This window comes from Oncorhynchus kisutch, linkage group LG10, assembly GCF_002021735.2.
Source record: "Oncorhynchus kisutch isolate 150728-3 linkage group LG10, Okis_V2, whole genome shotgun sequence".
Lineage (NCBI taxonomy): Eukaryota > Metazoa > Chordata > Actinopteri > Salmoniformes > Salmonidae > Oncorhynchus > Oncorhynchus kisutch.
In genome coordinates, this window is record NC_034183.2 from 56,817,334 (window position 1) to 56,840,222 (window position 22,889).

The window sequence follows — 22,889 nt, forward strand, 5'->3', positions numbered from 1 at the left end:
CTTCCTGGCTGGCAGGCGATTTGATTGGATTCTAGTCTATTTTTCCCAGACAGTTACTTAATGAATATGCCAGCTTTAGTTACGCATGCTTCCTGGCTCAAGACTCAGCAGCAGCCACTGGAAGGTTTCTCTTCTCCAGATGATGAACACAATCATCGCTGGATCTACAGGTCCGAAAGGCTGAAGGCAGCAGCGATGTAAGCAAAGATGTCTAGTCGGACTAGTCTGACAGCCGGGCCAAGAGTGCTGTAGCCAACAGCAGGTGCATTAATCCATTTTGGTTGGAGAGGAAAGAGAAATATGTTTCACGATAAGAAAAGTTGCATGATCTTTCAGAAGTTCAGAACCAAAATGTAGGAATGGACGGCATGAAATCAACGTATCCCCAGAAAAAACAGCATCAACTGCAAAATAAAATTGCAGTTCAAAATCAACTTTTGTTTTCATAAAAATAAATGATGAAATTGACCCTCTATGTTTATTTCATGCTTATCCACAGGGGAATACATGTGAAGAACGGGAAAAGAAACTACCCTAGCAACTTGCCCACCAGATTTGTACCTAAAGGTTCCATGAGGGTTACTGACTATGATAATCAGAAACGTTGGAAATTCTTATGAAATACTGCACTGCCTCCTGGAAACATATTCCCCCGGCTGCACAGTGGTCCCAATAGATACGCTCCAATAGGAGATGGTTCGGAACAACAGGGGAGTAGAGCTTTTTCTTTAGAGGTCTGGAGGGACCCCAGCATGAATGAATGATGATTGTTGAAACATTCCAGTGTTTTCTGTGGAAAAAGACAAGGGTTTAAAGAGGAAGAGACCATTGCACAGAACTACAATGTACTTTAAAGAGAGGAGAAGATGCTTTTGAATGAAGAATAGGGAAGGTGTTTATTTTCCTTAGCGAGTCCAATTAATATGAAAGAGGATAGTGTAGCAAGAGTTCAAAAGTGGGAGGATAAGGTCAGGGACAGGAGGCGTGAACCAAACATGAAACAACTGTCAGCACCACTTCAAAGGGACTAATGTACTCTCCTCTGCCACTGAAAAATAAGAGATGGTACAAGTTTAACATGATTACTTTTTTAACAAGTATCAACTTTTAGAATCCACTATGCCATGGTGCAGCCTCTCCATGATAATAAAAAATATAATAATAGTGAAATAGGCTAATTAGAAGCTAATTTCCCACCGGTCAAATAGATGTTTCTGTGCTGTGCTAATTACTTTGTAAAGGAGCATGAAATGATCTGTGTTGTCTCATTAAAAGACATACAGGGAAGCTTTACAGCTCTTTCACTACACCTGCTAATAGCGGCTCAGGTATGGCTCTGTGACTAGGTGAAAACAATGAGTGGTTTTTAAGAATCATTGTTCCCTGAAATTACCCCACCTCTGGAAATGTGGAAATCTGAAGTACAAGCTGTAACTTTGGCATTGAGCTGCTAATTTAAGGAGTAATACATCTGTCAATCCATTGTCTGTTTACAATGGATAAAATCCCATTTCATCTGCCAGACATTGGTCCTCTTTACACACAGTTCCTTCTAAATTACTGGAGTCCCACTTCAATTCACTTTCCAACTGTCTGCCACTGGTTAGAAGTGGTCCATTTGTGAAAACTTTTGTAAGGTTAAAGACTCAAAGGTTGTTGCTGGAGAAGTGAATCAACACTACAGATACAGATACCTTCCAAGAACTCATAAAAAATGCAAGAGTTTATTTTGGGAGCTGGATGCTACAATGGGAAGGGCACTCTCATTCACAGGTTATTTCCAATTGGGGAGTGAAAGTCTGCAGAAGGATTTTGTCCTAAGACCTCCAATAACATGTACTGTATAATTTATTAGCAATACTTCATCATATTTGATGCACGCTTGTAGTTTCATCAGATGATTTGGCATTGCTTTGTTGCATTGAAACATTTCAGATTCAATAAGAATGTACAGAATATAATATGAATACTTCCAATGTGATTGTGATTTCAATGCTTTGCACAGTTTGTCAGTATTTGATGTTGATTTTCACAAATGAATTTGTCTAGAATAGTCAGTGTGACATTTAACACTGAGCCTCTCGCAGAAACCTACCTCTGCTAGACGGATTTACAGGGTATTAGACAGTGTGCAAGAAGAAAGTCAGTCAGTCACTCTTATTTGCCCTGATGGAAGAAGTCTATATTCCATGTAAATGTGTGTCTAGCCCCTGGCTTTTCTTCTTTATACTCAAAGGTTGGACAAGCTGAGCGATTAATAGCCAGGCCTTGAAGATTGATGAGAAAAACCTTTGACTCACCAGGGTAAAATATGACTTGACAGGTCATTTTATAGGTTGAATTTCCTCAGTTGTAATTTACATAAAATAGGCATATGCAGGGATGGAACATAACCGATCTGGGTGCAGACGATGGCATAAAAACAGTATCTGAATTCCTACAGACTGAGGAAAGCCATTGTCTGTGTAATCCAATCTGACAGGTGGAGCTCACTGTGAGGTAAAGCAGCAGAAGAATCAATACCGCCTCCTCTCTTCTCCTCTCTTGGAGCATTGTTCACTCCTTCTCTTTGCTCTACCTGCTTCCATTACCTTAAATTCATACGCATTCATCAGCTCACCTCTGAAATGTAGCCGACGCTTCCAGACTCGGGAGTGTTATTGAGGGCAACACTTCACTTTGTAAATGTTGGTGTTTATGGCTTGATTGGCAAATTAGGTGAACAGGTTTCTCTCCAGAGGCAAGTTTGACTACGCCAACTAAGTAATGGAAACTCCAACTTACAATGGCCTGTCTCCATAGTTCATACATTAACCAGTTGGCAACACCCACATGAGCAACAGTTCATACTCCCATTATTTATCTGCTGAGGGAGAACAGGCTCTGCTGCACTCACATAAAAAGCCGGCATGAAATTAACATTTAATGAATTTATATTCAGGCACTAAGTAAATCTAATGTATAAGCTTTGTCTTGTTGTATTACTGAATGAAATTGACGTTCCCCTATGCTAAGAGTATATTGGATGGACAACACAGTTATTTTGTCAAACTTGTTCATTACAGTGGCACCATTGTGTGTGCTTTATGAATGGATAATTCAGTAAACAGTTAGGTAAAAATACAAGCACAGAATAACGATTTGCAAAAGGTACATTAAATATAGATACAACATATTCACTATTTTGTGCATTAAGATGTGTGTGCTGTGGTCTGGGTGAACTACTTAAAACCCTACATGATGGTGGGTTTGTGTGCACTATTTGTGATAATGGTACTCTCCATGCCACCAGCTGGGTCAAAGTTGTCTGTGCATGGAAGTGTGTGTTTCATTCGTCTATAGTACAGACACAAATGTGACTTCTGCACAATAAATAATATGCCCACAGCAATGCAAAAGCTAATCACTATCTGCTCATCCAAGTGCTTGCATAATGCCATGTGCTACTTATGGTACATTAAATCATTAATTTAGACGAGAGAGAACTTCATTTGTATTCCATTAGTGGGAGTAAACCCTCATCTCACTTTTCAACCTTGTTGTATCAAGCTTCTCTTCTCAACCTGCGAGCTTGACAAGGTGTTATCATTCATGTCAGGTACCAACAAAGATATAGAACTACAGTATTAGTGTGCAGCACCAGTACTTTTAAAGGTTTGGCCCTTAGGCGGAAGCTTAACTAAAGTGTCTCAAAATGATCACAGCATTCTTTTGTCTAAAACCATTCAGCAAGGCATATATAAAAAGAAATAGATACAAAATGCCCTGTTAAAAAACAGGCATGTAACTGGAAAGAAAGGTGTTGATTTGTAACCGTTTTCCATTCATTGTAGGTAGTAGTAATCCATTTAAATACAGTTTCCTGTGAAACTGTCTTGTGGGGAAAGGGCCTGCCAGACCGTCCGGCCGTGTGTGTTGGCAGCAAGGGAGAACTTTCTTCTCTTCCTGCTGGCTGCCTAGAGAGAAAAGAGGCCAAGTGGCCACAGGTGCCCCTTGCTCACACAGGCAGGCCTAGAGGAGAGGGACAGGACAGTGCGTGTGGCCAAGATGGCCCCAGCAGCACACAGGACAGAAGTGGAGTGTAGCCTAGCCGCCAGCCAGCCAGCCACCCACCCAGAGGAGAGGCAACTAGAGGAGAGGGAACTAGAACAAAGCCCTGTCTGTCTGAGAGGATTGTGTCATCTGTGACGCTGACACATGTGAGAACTCTCTCTGGACCATTTCACTCAGTGCCAACCAGGCACCCACAACCCCTGCCATAGAGGCAGTATCTATCCTAGGGAGGCAGCCCAGGCATGGGTACACTTGACAGTGCCAGACATGGCTAGGGGACGAGGAGGGGAACAGGCGCAGGACTGTGCCCCATAGACACACCACTCTACCCCCTGCCCAGAAGTGAGTCAAAGACACAGAAGCAAAACGCCAGGGAGAAAATAACCATTTTAGTGGAGCTGTTGTGCAGTCAAAACAACAGCAGTCCTCAACACATATGGGAAGGAAGCACAAAGCGTTGTCTCCCGACAATGTATTCTCAAGGCTATAATCTCAGGGATATAGCAGACTATATTCTGTATACAGGGTACAGGATTTTGTCATGTGTTTCTGAAGGCTTTTTCTGTTGATTGGGGGAAGGACACTTTGTATGCTTTGTATGCTAACAGGCTTAGTTGTTCTATTGTAATATCTGTCCGTTGTAGCTAGTTGATCTAATGTTACAAATCCATCTGTGCTGCCCTGTTTTCCTGAATCTCACATACTACTGCAGCCGAACAAGGGGATTAATCTCCTGAACGCTTACCAACCAACTGAAGAGGGCTCAGTCACATAGCTTGTGCTGCTGTTCCTGCCGGTGCAATTATTTACCTCTCATCTCCAGTTCACAAAATTAGATACTTGTGTCTTTGTTTATCTCGTAACAATATAGTCTCTCTCTGTGTGTGTGTGTGTGTGTGTGTGTGTGTGTGTGTGTGTGTGTGTGTGTGTGTGTGTGTGTGTGTGTGTGTGTGTGTGTGTGTGTGTGTGTGTGTGTGCGCGCGTGCGCGCGCACACGCGTATATGAAAGCCACACCTTGATGTCCTCAAATACATCAAAACGACAGTGACGGTGATAGATTTTCCAGTGGGCGAAAACAGAGCACAACCCATTTAGTTGCAACCAGATGCCAACCTGCCATGAAAATTGAAATAACATGGGAGGTATGTTGTTGTACAACTGAGGCATTATCTACAAAGAGAGAACTACCAGACCCAGTAGAGATGTAATGCTACTGTACTACAATGACTGAAGGTTGACTGGGTATTACTATGCTGCTCCTGAACTCAAAGTGTTGCTCCTGAACTCATGGTCTCCTGGACTAATAAAGTCTGGTGGTTTTGAGGTTGTAAGATACATGGTTGTGATTGTTTGGGTTTCTCTTCTGACAATGACCATTTCTTTCCCCCAAAGCATCCATTTGTTACAAGAAACGTCTGGTCGTCTGTTGACATAAACTACCTCTGTCTTTGCTGACCTAGTAATAATTACAAAAGAGTAATGGAAGAACAGTAATTTTCACAACCACTATGACAAGCATTGTATGGTCAAAAACAGCAATATATTTTTCAGAGTGATGTGTTTCCTATGGTATTGTAGATTGTGGATACTATGATATTCATCATTTAGCTGGGAGTAAACTTAAACACTTAACACTTAAGAGGGGCTTGCCAACACTAGCCAACAAAGAAAAGATGACCAAAGAACCCTCTTTAAAGAGTAAGTGAAGAAAGACCCCTTTGAAGCTGTGACCATTCTCAGTGGACATTAATATTACATTACATTGGATGTGATAGAACACCCAACAGGCCCTCTGTGTAATTTCCCAATCACCAGCCAGCAAGGAGGCAGAGTATCCTGAGTAGTGTGAGGATATTCAGAACAAGTGATCTAAGGTATCTGCAGTAACCCCCCCATGTTATTGAACTACTCAAAAATGCCATTAGGCAGTCCTAAAATAAATCCTTGTCATTGGTCATACATGAGGGTATTGGTTTTTGGGGTCTGATCAGCAGTCCGGTATATGATAAACCTACAGCTTACTTTTAAAATACATTGTTGAACATGGTGTGTTGTTTTAATGTACTGCATAGGGAGGGATTCATTTCATCTTTTTCGGATCACATTTTGCTGTAGGTTTAAATGTAGCTTACTAATAGCTGTACTATGACCCATCAGTGAGGCAGCCATAGGCCACAGCGCTGAAGCTCCCATCCCATCGCTAGCTGCTCCTGAGCCCCTGATTTCCACCACCTACCTGTCAACATGTCGGCTGGCTGGTAATGAATGGATCATTATTCCAGGAGGGGGCACGGAAGAAAAAAAGGGGTCTCTGTTTAAAGAATGATTAATTATTCGCCTGTCATGGCAGCACCAAGAACACCAGAATTCATTAAAGTGAATAATAATCATTTCAGCTGAAGGAGAAAACTCATCTCGTAGGCATACCTTGAGGTACAGTAGGCTTGATGTTCAGGGCACTATATGCCTGTGACAACCAGGCAGACGTTTTCTGAAAGATACTACCTTGTCCACACATTTCCGTACTCTACTTTGGTGCGTTTCGATGTAAGAGGAGAAAGTGGCAGCATTAACCAAAGAAAATGCTTATTCTACAGTTGATGTGATGAAAACAAAGAACTAAGCTGCCTATTAGGAATGTTCATTCATTATTAGTATTTCCCTCAAAGAATGATTATTATGATATTTAAGGGTGCCTCAAATGTCTATATGTATAGTTTTCCTCAGGGGAATTTCCCTAGATAAAAGTATTTTTTTATCAGTTCAGTCTGAAGTTGAAAGGGGCAGAGAAAAATCAGTGTCGGCACAATTGTGTGAGATTGCCAAGGATACAGGCATGCACAATCCTATAGGAGTTGACAGTGTAACAGCAAACTGCAAGTGTATAATCAGGTCCTTTTGCCACTGTGGGGAAATGAATTCAGTCAGATATAATGTATTCTGCCTCTTAAATTAGTGTAATTAAACAACAATCACTTTTTTCTGCTCCTGTCTATTTGATCTACAACAGCAAAAATCCATGGACAGGCCACTTGGTCGTCATACCTTTGTTTCCATGGAGATGTTATGAATATTGGCACCATATGTATTAGTTCCATCATGTGGCATAAGGGAATCAGAATGGAAACCACCTGAGCCATATACAGTGTCTTCAGAAAGCGTTCATACCCCTTGACTTTTTCCACATTTTGTTGTGTTACAGCCTGAATTTAAAATGGATTAAATTCATATTTTATTTGATATATTAATTACACTTTGTATGGTGTATCAAAGTACCCAGTCACTACAAAGATACAGGTATCCTTCCTAACTCAGTTGACGAAGAGGAAAGAAACCACTCAGGGATTTCACTATGAAATGTACTTTATATCCTGAATACAAAGCGTTATGCTTGGGGCAAATCCAACACATCACTGAGTACCACTCTTCATATTTTCAAGCATGGTGGAGGCTGCATTATGTTATGAGTATGCTTGTAATCGGTAAAGACAGGGGAGTTTTTGGGGATAAAAATAAATAAATGGAATAGAACTAAGCACAGGCAAAGTCCTAGAGGAAAACCTGGTTCAGTCTGCTTTCCAAAAGACACTGGGAGAAAAATTCACCTTTGAGCAGGACAATAACCTAAAACACAAGGCCAAATATACACTGGAGTTACTTACCAATATGACATTGAATGTTCCTGAGGCGCCTAGTTACAGTTTTGACTTTAATCGGCTTGAAAATCTATGGCAAGACTTGAACATTTCAGTCTAGCCATGTTCAACAACCAACTCGACAGAGCTGAATAATGTGCAAATATTGTACAATCCTGGTGTGCAAAGTTCTTAGAGACTTACCCAGAAAGACTGACAGCTGTAATCGCTGCCAAAGGTCATTCTAACATGTATTGTCTCAGGGGTGTGAATACCTATGTAAATGAGATATTTCTGTATTTCATTTTAAAAACATTTGCAAAAATGTCTAAAAACATGTTTTCAGTTTGTCATTATGGGCTTTCTGAAGGGTCTGTATAGCATGTATGATCTGAAGCACTGGAAACCACTGACTCTTGTATAAAAGAGGGGACTTTGTATTGTGAATGTCAAAGCGCTTTAAAAAAATCATAGCCATGGTCCAATCATAACACAGTTCTTTCATAATCAATTAAAGGTCTGACGAGGGTTAATGAACGTTTCAAAATTGGTCTTTGAGACAAAGGCCTCATTACTTGAATGTACTGAGTACTGAATGTATTGGGTCTACGGCCATTGCAATGGAAGAAAGCTTTCCCACTGGGCACAGACATCAGTGTCTGATTTTGATATACATTTGGTTGAGTTATCGACTAACTTGAATTACATGTGAAATAAACCAAAAATGTCACCCTGTCTTTGGATTTAGGTTAAAAGTTCATTGAAAAAAAGACTAAATTCCCTGACGTTGATGACTTTTTGCAAATCCAATCAGTTTTCCACGCTGATTCAATGTCATCACATTTGAGTTTTGGGGTTGAAATGACTTGGAAACAATGTTGAATCAACCCATTTTTGCTAAGTTGGTTGCAATTACAAAAAAGGACAATTTGCAGATAAAAACATCAAGAAAAAACACATTCTTTTTAATTAATAGATACCTTGATATTGACACAAGTAAGCTCTTTCAATTGAATCCTCAATGCAGCAAGTGTTCAGTGTAATATAACATCAGATTGAAAACCCAGGAGGAGATGTTACTCAAACACATGCAGCCTCACATTAACCTAATTACTTGTGCTGCCACCTCTTCAGAGCGCTACTCTCTCACAAGACACAGTTCACACACAGACAGTCCTATTTGGCAGTCAATGTATGCCATGGGGTGTCACATACATGGACATCAGCCTCACTAGATTAGATACCCTGCATAATTCACATCTAGTGGAATAGCCTGTCTAAGTGAGAGCTTCTGCTAGCGCAGTGTGCTTGCTTTACATGTGTGATAATGAGATTCATTCACCAGAATAACACTCTTCAGGCGCCTCAGTCTAAAGGGTTTCATTCCATTCCGATTCTATTGATGCTGTATTAGGCACATTTGAAAATCAATTTGAATTAAACTATTTCCCTTGTTCTGATTGTCTTTTTATTTTTTTACACCACTATAGCAACCCTGATTATGCTCTCCAGTCTAGTGGCTGAGGTTTCTTACTATTCTGGCTGAGGTACAGTACCATGCTACCATAAAAAGCCCTGTCAACTTCCTGTCTTGATGTCTGTCTACTAAGCTGTACCCAGTGGGTTACCTAATTCAAAACAATCACACACTGTGTTGCTGACTGAGAGTATGTGCCTGCCAGTCAGTCTCAGCACTCGCGGCTTTAAGCACTTTAATGGCATTTCAGACTGGAGAACCTCAGTAATGTAAAGTTTTTTTTAGTCCCTGTGCTCTATGAAATGGCCCTGCTCCCAGCACAGTCACACACCCCACTCTCTGGGTTATTACCGCTCAGCCTGCATGGAGATGGAGTCAGCTCTTTAACAGCACAACACCTGGGTGTCTCCTCTCGCACACCTCCCTGCGCCTCTCCACATCTTCAACAGGGAGCTCACTGGGTGAGGCTATTCACACGGATACAATAACCCATCACGTCTTCTCATGAAACAGCAAGACACTGCTCTGCCTGTGTGACTTTTTACAAGAGAACAGTCAGTGTGGGAACTAGTGTGAATAGCTGCTCAAAGAAACCTGTGCTGTCATCCCACTTTATTGAATAAGGGTCCCAGTTAGCATAACTAAACAACACTACCTCTGTTCCAATACAGCACACACCTTAATAGTGACAAACTGCTCCTTCTGATTCTATAATGCCCACATTATACCAAACCAATAAAAAACAGCATGTTGAATTCTAGTGGAATCACACACTGCTTTCACCCAATCCCTGGCCTTCTAGGGACACCTGAAAAGCTCTGTCACACTAAATGACACATCCCTTTTGTGAGCCGACACAGTGGAGATTGAAGAGGTCCTTGTTGCTTCAACTTGATGTGACGGACTAAGAGAGATAGTGTTGTGTGTGGAGGAGGTGGGAGGGCCACTGACAAAGGAAGAGATTACCCAGAACCCACGTCTCCACTCATCTACCCTCTCCAAACCACAGTGCTATTGTGTGAAAACGTATGGATCCTTCCCTTTACTGTGAGGAGAGACAATGCCAGTGTGTGTCCATGCAGACCACCTGATGGCAGAACTGGGTCTCCAATCCCTTTGGTAATTCCTACCCAAGGGATGCGAGAGAAATATGCCAGATCTTCACGCGAATACAAGCTACAAGCTTCAATTATCGGTGGAAGCTACACTCAAGAATCAAAGTGAAGGCTCTTGACCCAGAGCTGCCTCATCCACTTCAGTTTTTGACAACAAACAAAAAAAACACACTGCTGCCATATGCTTATGCCGTAAACATAAAACTAGTATTCCCATTATTATTCTCTCCAAGTTGGATTTGTCCGTCTCACACAAACAAACAGCTTGTTTTTCATGTCAAACATTGACACTCCTTTTCAGCAGGAAAAATGCACTGCCATAAGTAAACATGTCACTTTACTTCTCTCCAACAACAGACAGCATGCGTTACAATCACTTCCAAACAAGCAAATGGGGAAAAGTCTGTCCATTGCCATTAGTTGCTAAAGCCTAGACTGTGTGATTGCAACCGGCAGTCTGAGACATGCGATGCATAATAAAATAATACATCCTGCATCATCCATGTGAGCGAGTGAGTGAGCGAGTGAGTGAGCGAGTGAGCGAGCGAGTGAGTGAGCGAGTAAGTGAGCGAGTAAGTGAGCGAGCGAGTGAATTCTTGCGGGTCTGTGTATAGATGTGTGCCGGCCTGTTTGGGAGAGACTAAAAAGAGAGGGATGAGAAAGAAAGAGCCAGTTGTAAGAGATGGGGAGCAGTGCAAGACTTATACTACTGTTAGTCAGCGGCGGTTGATGATGATAATTATCCCAGTGTGTTAAATGATTACTGAGGCTGTGAGTAATTGCTTCAGCAGCTCACAGGACTCTCCAAAATGGACTTCTTTCACAACTCTCGTATCTGGAGCAGCTAAATCAGGCGAGCCAGGAAGGCAAAGGGTGGTGGCGAAGAAAGCCTTTTGAATTTCACAGCTGCCTCACTACAACCACAAAGACCAATCGGAGACTGTTGGGCACTTCAATAGGACTCCAGCATAGAATTGATGAAAATGAAAATGTCAACATTCTCTTGCGTGATAAGGTTTACTGCTAGTGGCTGTTTAGAAACATTGTGTGTGTGTGTGTGTGTGTACAGAGGTAAAGATTGTGCATGATTGGTCTGATCACAGCAGTCAGATCCTCAGTCTTCTGCAGATGGCATCCTGTTTATACCATCTCTGTATCTCAATCATGACCATACCCAATGCATTGCAGAGCTTCACATAATACACTATGCATCTTACCACTGGTTGTACTTTCCAATGTGTGTCAAACTATTGTTGTAGTGGCTACTCTCTATGACATGAGACATTGGATGGAAGAGGCCTACTTACGGAGACTGTTCGCAGGTACCCTGTTGGCTTGCATGTTGTCATAGTGCTGTCCATGCACTCCAATGTCTTCTGAGTGTTCTCCTGGACCAGGCTGGCGCATCACCTGGGCTAGAGCCCTGACAAAAAACACAAACACCTCAATCAGCTGGTTCACTCAATAATAAAACGTGGCAAGGAAATCAAAAAGGCTATGAAAACGAGCAAAATGACAGGAGCTCAAACGCTGTAAACCTCAATATTTATCGGAAATCCTTACAGGTCTTAATGTTTGAATAATGTAGATTACATCAAATCAATTATTCTCATGCTTGTAGATAAACTACGAATGACCAATTATCATATGCTCGAAGGGTTTTCGTTTGATATGCACAGTACCATTTATGCTATATTGGGTTAGTGGGATCACCTTCCTTTGTGCATTGATAATATAGTTGAGAATTATGACAAATCACAATAGGGATCACAAGGCATGTTGAGACAAAGGAAACCCACTGAGCACAGACGTCAGTTCAACGTCTAGTTTTGATTTACTTTTGGTTGAGTTGTCAACTAACGTGAGTTCAACGTGAAATTAAAGTCATCACATTGAATCTTTCTGTTGAAATGACATGGAAACAACATTGAATCAACCAGTTTTTTGAGGAAGTGAACCTTAAGTTTGCTTTTCCTTTAAAAAGAACAATGAATCTAATTCAAATGATAAAATCTAGGGCAGTGAGATATTTAAAAACAATTGCAGGTGTAATGGAGTAAAAAAGTGGCTTTTAATGGCACCATGTTGGTAGATGACATCATGGGAGATGAGAGCATGGCTCATCACACACTATTACCTACAACACATATGGTTTTACCAGGACGTAGTGAGCATGGCTCATCACACACTACTCCCTACAACACATCTGGTTTTACCAGGACGTAGTGAGCATGGCTCATCACACACTACTACCTACAACACATCTGGTTTTACCAGGACATAGTGAGCATGGCTCATCACACACTACTCCCTACAACACATCTGGTTTTACCAGGACATAGTGAGCATGGCTCATCACACACTACTCCATACAACACATCTGGTTTTACCAGGACATAGTGAGCATGGCTCATCACACACTACTACCTACAACACATATGGTTTTACCAGGACGTAGTGAGCATGGCTCATCACACACTACTACCTACAACACATCTGGTTTTACCAGGACGTAGTGAGCATGGCTCATCACACACTACTACCTACAACACATCTGGTTTTACCAGGACATAGTGAGCATGGCTCATCACACACTACTCCCTACAACACATCTGGTTTTACCAGGACATAGTGAGCATGGCTCATCACACACTACTACCTACAACACATCTGGTTTTACCAGGACGTAGTGAGCATGGCTCATCACACACTATTACCTACAACATATCTGGTTTTACCAGGACGTAGTGAGCATGGCTCATCACACACTACTACCTACAACACATCTGGTTTTACCAGGACATAGTGAGCATGGCTCATCACACACTACTACCTACAACACATCTGGTTTTACCAGGACATAGTGAGCATGGCTCATCACACACTACTCCCTACAACACATCTGGTTTTACCAGGACATAGTGAGCATGGCTCAAGACATCAACGCAATTGGACAGGTATTCACAGTCACTCAAAGAAAATAGGCATTGCCTATGATTGCCAATCAAATTGTGGTCAGTAGAACTGACTGAGCATGTATATTTATTCTATATTTTAACACTTCCCACTGGTCAAAAATTGGTTGGATCATGAATCAATGTTGTTTCCATGTGTATGTGACCAATAAAATCTCATTTGATTTGATTTCAACCAACAAATATATGTGATATGGGAAAACTAACTGAATTTGAAAAAGGTCATCAAGGTAAGGACATTTCGTATTTATTTCACCCAACTTTTAACTGAAATGCTTTGTTGATTTTTGTTGTTGATTTCAACCAAATGTAAATAGAAACTAGAAATTGAACGGACTTCTGTGTCCAGTGGGTTATCACCTAGTTAACAAAACAGAATATTGAATGCATCGAAATATTTAAGGAAACTTCTGACACCCAAATAAAAGTTAAATTCCTGCATTCATTTAGGCTATCCAAAGTTGTTACTGCATTGCGCACAGGGACTGCTGATGTTGTTTACTGTACACACACCTTGACATGTTTTCTCTGTGTGGACGGTGCGCCTTTTCAAGTCCAAGTTTTGTGAAAATCCCAACGAGGGCCATTATGGCAACAACTCCACATATTATATACACAATTAAGTTTGTCTTATCCTTTGTGGGATCGTGAGTGGGGTCTTTTTTCTTAGGCGGGGGTCTGCCTGTCATCATCCACGGCGGCGTGTCATAGTTTTTGCAGGTGGTCTGGTCCAGCCGCGAGCTTGTAAACTCACAGCAGAATCTGAAGCCACAGGTCCCGCAGCAGTACAGGTAACTGCCCGTCTGGCACACAAACGGCGGATCCCACTGGCCCATCACATCGTAATAACCCCGGCACCTGTCCTCTGTATGCGGACTCTCCGAAACGCTATTCTCTCTGTTCAATTTTGACTCGTTGGTACCCGTTGGTACCATAATAAAGCCGTCCAGCTTCTGCCCTGGCTCGCCCTCCGCGTCGCATACAAGAACTTTCACCAAAAAGTAGCCAAGCAACAACCCCGCGCTTCTCATCATGTGCGTCCCTTTGTTACTTTTCTTCTCCACTGTAGACGAAGGAAAGGCGATGACCAGGTATCATAACAAGCTTGTACGCATAATCCAAGAACATGAAACACAGCCATCCGCTATGATTATCATGATTACGCAACGCAACTTCTGCGCGTAATTGTCCATCAGCGCACGGTGATGTTGTATGGCAATTTGTGTAAATGTTATATCTGTTCCAATTGCTTACAACAACAAAAAAACTGATGCGACAACAACACTTTTACAGTTGCTACAGGTATCTTGAATAGGTTTAAATCATTTCTCTGCGCTGCGCCACAGACATCCTCCGGTGACTGTCGGAGTCCTTATTGGTAGTTCACTCCAGGCAGTGGAAATATTACCGAACCAATTACCGAACGAGTGAGGAGGAAAAAGGAGGTGGAGACACTTGTGGTAGGTGGGAGAGAGACATGTATGCAATCTGTTTTTATACAGAACAACATACTCATGCTCAGATTTCAATGTTTTCATAGTAGCCTACTGCAGGCTACAGAAAAAAGATATACTGTATTCAGACACTACAATACTGTCCGAATTGTTTTTTATTTCTTTGCCTATAAAGTCACAGGGTGCATTGAAATGATAGATTTGCAATGTTGCTGTTGTCTGTCAAGTCAAATGGAATTTCATGCATGTTGTATTTGACTGCTATTTGTGGCCAATATATCGCACCCTATTTGTTTCATTATGTATTGTTCAATAGGCCACAGCTATGAAAAGAGCCTATAGGCCAAGCAAACAAGGTGTGATTAGTATTGTTGTGACCTTTGTCATTGTATTGCTGTAACTGTATTGCCATTTGAGGTGATAAAATATACATAATCAATACATTTCGTCTGACTAATGCATTTCATTTGTATACCTGTACATTTTGGAATTCTGAATGTATTTCCCTTGATTGTACCACACACAAAAGGGCATGATCATATCATTATTTCTGTAAGACTTTTACTGTGGGTGTTAAAACCTCTAAAGCGCTTGATTATTGAGAACAACTCCCTAGTCAAAACAATCCTATAGGATTCCAATAGAAAAATATAGAACCTATCCTATAGGATTTTATTCCTATACAATCCTATAGGGGTCCATTTGGAGTGGTTCCAATAGTTTTTATTTGATTGGAATCCAATAGGAGTTTTTGACTAGGTAGATGTTCTCTACATCAAAGTGCTTCAGAGGTTTCAACACTCACAGTCCTAAATAAATAATTGCATGATCACGCTATTTTGTGTGTGGTACAATCAGGGGAGATACAATTACATTCAGCATATCAAAATCCAGTGGTGTAAATACTTTCGTTGTTTTTTCTGGTATCTGTACTTTGCTTTACTATTTATATTTTTGACTACTTTTACTTCTCTCCATTCCTAAAGAAAATAATGCACTTTTGTACTTCATACATTTTCCCTGACACGCAAAAGTATTTGTTACATTTTGCACGCTTAGCAGGACAGGAAAATGGTCAAATTCACAGACTTATTAAGTGAACTGCTTCTAATCTGGCGGACTCACTAAACACATACTTCATTTGTAAATGATGTCTGAGTGTTGGAGTGTGCCCCTGAATATCCGTAAATTGAAAAATAAAAACTAGAAAATGGTGCTGTCTGGTTTGCTTAACCCTTGTGTGTTGTCTTAAGGGTAAAAAATGACTCGCCACGATGTTTAACAGCAGAGAAAACCCCCTTAATTATATATTTTTTCAACTGGAAATTTGATGACTTTTCCTAGTGACCCCAACATGAGAAAAAGTGAAACATTGCCTTTGTTCATATTTCCATGAACGCTGTTCACCACCAGGGTACAAAGATTGTCTTAGGGTCATTTTTGACCCAGTAGTTATAAAATCATTTACACGCCACAAAAACCACAAACACACACCTACACACACACACACACAATGAGAAATTGAGATGTGTGCTACTGATTGAACTCAGACAAAACTAAAACGTTCTTGTGCATGTGCAGCATCTACCCTCCACGACTCCACACATGACTGTAGTTCACAAACAAAATAAAAACAATTTCAGACAAAATAAAAATAGACAAAAATGTCTTGAAAGTGTTGTTTACTAATGGGGAATGCAGTCAGACGCTATAAAGGTGCTACAGATGACAGTCCCCCCCCCCAGTTCTCTTTTTGCTGAAGCCATGAGTGCACATTTCAGGTCGTAGATCAGATTTTTTCAGTTGTCCAGGAGGAACAAGAGAACAATGATTTAGAAGAGGAGGTATCTGAAGAAGAAGATGGGAAGAATACAACCCAGAGCATGATGCATCATCTTCAGATGAAGAAGAAGATGGGGAAGAATACAACCCAGAGCCACGATATATCATCTTCAGATGAAGAGGAAATCCCCCAAGCTGAAAGAGACACATTTTTGTCAAAGAACAGCAAAATAACATGGTCCTTGTCACCATGTGACAACCAGGGCAGGATGGCAGCACAAAATGTCATAAAGATGACCCCAAGGCCCACTAGACATGCAGTTGCCCATGCCCAGGACATCGCCTCAACATTCTACATGTTCATCACATCAGCCATCGAAACAAAATCATCCTGGAGATGACATATTTGGAGGGTTTCCGTAAATATGGTAACAACTGGAAAAGGATGGATGAGATTGACCTGCGTGCCTACATAGGGCTGCTAATCTTAGCGGGTGTGTATAGGTCCCGAGGCGAGGCTACATGTAGTCTCTGGGATGCAGAGAGTGGAAGGGCTGTACCACGATGTCACTGAAAGTCTTTCACACTTTCTCAAGAATGCTACAATTTGATAACCGTGAGTCAAGACCTGCAAAACATGTGAGAGACAAACTGGCGGCCATAAGAGAGGTCTGGGAGAAGTGGGTGGAGCATCTACCATACCTCTACAACCCTGGTTCTGAAGTAACAGTGGATGAGCAACTGGTTCCATTCAGAGGTACATTTTTATGTTCATATCTGTAATGTAACTGATTTTCACAATTAATTTTATTATGTATTGCTGTAATATCATTGATTTATTGGATTGTTTTCTGTGACACTGATACTAATAACTGATAGTAATCTCTTTTGTCAAAAGGTCGCTGTCCTTTCCGGCAGTATATGCCCAGCAAGCCAGCAAAGTATGGCATCAAGATATGGGTGGCCTATGACGCACAATCCTGCTACGCTTGGAAGATGCAAGTCTACACAGGGAAGCCAACCAGTGAAGGCCCGGAGAAGAACCAGGGGATGAGGGATGTGCTTGATGTGACAGATGAACTGAGGGGGCACAATGTCACGTGACAATTTCTTCACTTCTTATGAACTCAGCCAACAGCTCCTAAAGAGGAAGATCACCATGGTTGGCACAGTTAGAAAGAACACGCCTGAGCTCCCCCTGCACTCCTCACAACAAGGGGGAGAGAGGCATTCTCATCAAAGTTTGCATTCACCCCCACCACCACTTTAGTTTCTTACCTCCCAAAGAGGAACAAGAATGTGGTCCTCCTGAGCACACTGCACAAAACGGCTGAGATCAGTGATCGCGAGGAGAGGAAGCCAGCCATCATCCTGGACTACAACCACAACATAGGAGGCAAGGACAACCTGGACAAGGTGATTGGAACTTACAGCTGCAGGAGGATGACTGCCTGCTGGCCCTTGGTCATCTTCCAAAACATCATTGATGTGTCCTCTTACAATGCCTTCATGATATGGAACAAGATCAACCCTACCTGGATGCCTGATAAGCGGAACAAGAGGAGGGTGTTCCTGGAGCAGCTAGGAATAGCACTGGTAACCCCACATATTCAAAGAAGGGAGCACCGCCCCAGCACAGCAGCCTCTGCAGCACCTGAGGCTGCAGCTGGGGCAGGCAAGAGGAGGAGATGCCAATTATGCTGCCAAAGAAAGAATGTAAAAACAAATACTATGTGCTGCACATGTGAGAAATACACCTGCAAAGTCCATGCACACACACTTGCATACTGTCCTACATGTGCTAATTAGAGTTGATTGATTCATGTTCTTCACATTTTCTTTGGATCTATTATCTTATTTTATTCTTATTTATTGTTGCTGTTTATACATCTTATCGGTGGGGGCAATGGTTAAAAAAATGGGAGAAGACTCATATTTTGTAGTTGAATTCCTCATTGTACAGTATATAAGAACATATTACTATGTTGCACAAAAAGTTTCCCTTCAATAAAATTCATTCAAAACTACTTTCTGCACATTTCTGTTACTTTCTTAGGCTATAGAAGTGCTATCCTTTGCTAAAGAAAAACGTGGGTTTACACCTATTCAGTACCTTTAGCAATAATAATAATAATAAACCTCTACTTTAGTAAAGAAAACAATTATGACAGGTGTGTTGTAATAAAAATGTGTGGTGTCCACTGATTAAATGCAGTCTTTCTGCATTGTGAAGAGGGAAAACCCACATATTCACAAAGTTTGTGATGAATGACAGGTTGTTTCTTCATGCAAAATAGATTTGCGGTTTAAAATTCAATCAAGCTGCATTATTTTAGGGGTTTGGTGAAGGTGGGTCATTTTTGAACCTCAGGACAAGGGGAGTATACAGAATGTTAAGACTACACAAAGGGAGTATACAGAATGTTAAGACTACACAAGGGTTAATAATAAGGAATTTGAAATTATTTATACTTTTAATTTGACTTTTGATACTTAAGTATATCTGAGCAATTACATTTAGTTTTGATACTTAAGTATATTTAAGACCAAATACTTTTAGACTTTTTACTCAATACTATTTTAGTCATTTTCATTTAGTCATTTTCTATTAATGTATCTTTACTTTTACTCAAGTATGACAATTTGGTACTTTTTCCACCCCTGTACAGTCATACAAATCAAATGCATTCACAAAATTGTGCCCCTAACCGATAGGATTTTATTTTAGAATCCTATAGGAGTCCAATAGGACTAGTTCCAGGGGGGAATCCTATACTGTACGTCAAATGTTTGTTTTTTTAGGAGAGTTTTTTTTTTTTACAGGACAGATGTAAGTAGAGGTATGGAGACAGATATAGAGAGGGGTACAGAAAGTGCTTAAGGGCACAGACAGTCAGCCGAGCCTTGGCTCAAACCCCTGTTGCCGAGGGGGCATGTGGTCCGGAGTCGGGAGCTTAGACCGCTACACCAGACTCCAGCACACTGATAGGACATTTCTGTAAGATTAGGATCCTATAAGAATTCAATGTTTTTTTCTCCTATAGGATTTCTATTCATTCTGTCGATCAAAATTGTATAGATATTTACATTACATTCAAAAGGATTTATTCTCAAATCTTGGCTATACACTATAACTTCACTGCTTAATATAAGGAGCACCCACCCTCCAAACCTTTTATAAAAGTACCTACAGTATGAATGTGGACAGTAACACATGTGAACTACTGTATAATAACATCATAATCAGCGAATATTGAACTACTACTATTGCAACTTTAAATGGTGACCTTATAGTGGGGAACCGCCGGTAATGTCCCCTCTACCCAGTAGCTGTCTTGTGAAGTCCCATCCCCCCCCATGGTCCAAGGGACATAACTTGAGTAAACATTTGCATCTGGTGCATCTGCATCACACATTCAAGTTATTGTGCCAACCAGTAACAACAATAGCTGTGAAACCTACTGAGATTGTTTGCAAGGTTCTTTACATGTGTGTCAAAATGGTGTACTATGTGGGATTACAGCCAAACAGCATAGAACTTGATTAACAATTTGATGTAATCTTAATGTGGCACAGGTCATCATATTTACATTGTTCACAATATCTGGATCAGGTGTGACAAGAGGTCACTAGATTGGAACTGGTAGTTACATCCAGGAGGGAGATAGGGAAGCTAGGGAGGGAGCACCTTCTAGGGATGGAGGGAGGGTGGGGGGGGGGACAGTTCTGGGGGGGAGGGAAGGATGCGGGGAGGGGTACAACCCTGGGAGAAAGGGAGAGAGGGAGGAACGGAGGGGAGGGAGCTAGGCAGGTAGGGAGGGAGAGGGGGTGGTACAACCCTGGGAGGAAGGGAGAGAGGGAGGAACGGAGGGGAGGGAGGGAGGCAGGTAGGGAGGGAGGGAGAGGGGGTGGTACAACCCTGGGAGGAAGGGAGAGAGGGAGGAACGGAGGGGAGGGAGGCAGGTAGGGAGGGACAGGGGGTGGTACAACCCTGGGAGGAAGGGAGAGAGGGAGGAACGGAGGGGAGGGAGCTAGGCAGGTAGGGAGGGAGAGGGGGTGGTACAACCCTGGGAGGAAGGGAGAGAGGGAGGAACGGAGGGGAGGGAGGGAGGCAGGTAGGGAGGGAGAGGGGGTGGTACAACCCTGGGAGGAAGGGAGAGAGGGAGGAACGGAGGGGAGGGAGGCAGGTAGGGAGGGACAGGGGGTGGTACAACCCTGGGAAGAAGGGAGAGAGGGAGGAACGGAGGGGAGGGAGGCAGGTAGGGAGGGACAGGGGGTGGTACAACCCTGGGAGGAAGGGAGAGAGGGAGGAACGGAGGGGAGGGAGGCACGTAGGAAGGGACAGGGGGTGGTACAACCCTGGGAGGAAGGGAGAGAGGGAGGAATGGAGGGTAGGGAGGCAGGTAGGGAGGGACAGGGGGTGGTACAACCCTGGGAGGAAGGGAGAGAGGGAGGAACAGAGGGGAGGGAGGCAGGTAGGGAGGGACATGGGGTGGTACAACCCTGGGGGGAAGGAGTTGGGGGGTCTCATTATCTTCAGGTTGTTCTTGTCCTCTACTTTTCCCAACATAAAGAAGGTAAAGGGAACATTCTGTTTTTTGTATGCAAAGCTGACTATTATACATTAAATGACAGAAATGCTATTATCTTTGTGTTAATGTACCTAAAAATGTCATTTCCTTCCTTTTTATTTGCATATAAGCACTGTATAGATGCTGTGCATTCAAAATGTTGTGTTATTATAACATTGTATGTAGTATTTGATGTTATATTGTAATGTCTAATTCAAAGACAAGACGTTTCCTGAATAAGAATCAAATCAAATAACTTAAGTCTCCCTATAGGACTGCGAGAATCCTACAGGATCCAATAGGATCTCTTTTGATTTCCAATAAGAAAAAAGTAGTCCAATAGGATTCCGATTGGATTCTGATAGTTACACTATCATTGTGTAACTATCAGAATCGAGGACTTTTGGGTGTAACTATCATTACTAGGGCTTTGGGTGTATCATCCTCATAGCAGTTGGACACAAAAGGATATTTTAGGACGGTTTCATTACTTTGTAATGGGTTTGTAAACAACTGCTGTGGAGCTGTGACATTACTTCCCAAGATAACAGTAGGCTACTATAGCACCTTATTATTCAGGTTGGATGGGGGGTTGTCATGGGCAACGGCCGGGTCAATGAGACACTTCAAGTGGTACTTGAGAGTCACTATGGGAGATCATTGAGTACATATATTGCCATAGAAACCAGGTGCATAATAAGATAACAGTTATCATCTTCCTCTCCCATTACCTTACCAAGAGTTTTTCTCCAGGCTCTGTCCATTACTACATTTTTCCAGCGGGGAACCGCGAGGGCCTTCTAGGCCTTCCGAGGTCTAAGGATTTATGATTTTTTTTTAAATATTTTTTGTATTTCTATTTCATCTTTACAAATAATTGCTATGATCTTCTAATTTCATTTCTCCAGTTTGTGTTGGAAAGAGAAGGGTTAATACTGGAAAAAATATCCAATCAGGATTTTCTTTGGGGGTCTTTCGGTAGAAAAATCTAGCTAGTTCAGCCAGCCATTGACTAGGCCTCCAGAGGCTGGAAAAAAGGCCTCTGCCATTCAACACTGACAGCGCAAGATAAAATAATCAGTGGCTCGAGCGGTAGATTTCCTGAGCTAGTAACTTTAGCTAGCTTATGTTGTAGTAGTGTGACAATGTTAGTTAGCTTGTGTTGTACTAGTGTAACCATGGTGATGGCGGCTGCAGCAGCTGTTATCAACTTCAAGGTGGATGCTGTTGCTAATTTTTTTAGCATCACCCTTTCCACGATTAACTCTCACACTTCTTTCAAATGTAGTTTACAAATGATCATCATTTGGTGAGTGGCACTGTTTGTTTTTGCAGCTCGCATGCTGTTAGCTATCCCTTTGAAAGTAATGTAACATTGTTGCATTTAAACATTAGATCACAGTTGAGTGGAATGAACATTATAAAATATATTTGCAATGGGAAGTAACAGCTGATTTGTTCATTTCATTTTGACCTACTAGAGTGAATGGGCTGCTTCTCTTTAACATTATTTGATGCTGTGTGTGACTGCTGTCACCTGTTTATCTGTCTCTCCTTCAGCGCCATGGAGTGTACAGGTTTTATGGTCGTTGTCCTTTCAGCACCATGAGCCTGTCACCTTTGAGGTGACACGGTTGTTGTTGCTATTGGTGTTAATGTGATTCACAGGTTGTTTAAACAGTGTGTTCTTTGTTTTGCTGGTCACACTATTTTATGCTTTGTGTCCATGCTGGTTCTGTCTCTGTGTGCGCGGCAGCCCGAGGCATAGCCAGGCCTGTTTGATTAATTCATAATGTCATCAAAAAGCATTGCTCTTTTTTCGCTAG

At 41.8% G+C, this 22,889-nt stretch overlaps 1 protein-coding gene across 1 annotated transcript in view; it reads right to left on the reverse strand.

Moving 5' to 3' along the window:
• The window catches only part of LOC109897607 (protein shisa-9B), a 33,538-nt gene extending 18,931 nt beyond the window's left edge, over positions 1–14,607 (reverse strand). Inside the window, exons 1-2 of the mRNA XM_020492124.2 lie at positions 13,770–14,607; positions 11,589–11,704 (exon numbers count right to left, since the gene is read on the reverse strand). Coding sequence (XP_020347713.2) covers positions 11,589–11,704; positions 13,770–14,290 — 637 coding nt within the window. The 5' untranslated portion in view covers positions 14,291–14,607. The remainder of the gene's footprint in view (positions 1–11,588; positions 11,705–13,769) is intronic.
• Between the last annotated feature and the right edge of the window lie 8,282 nt (positions 14,608–22,889).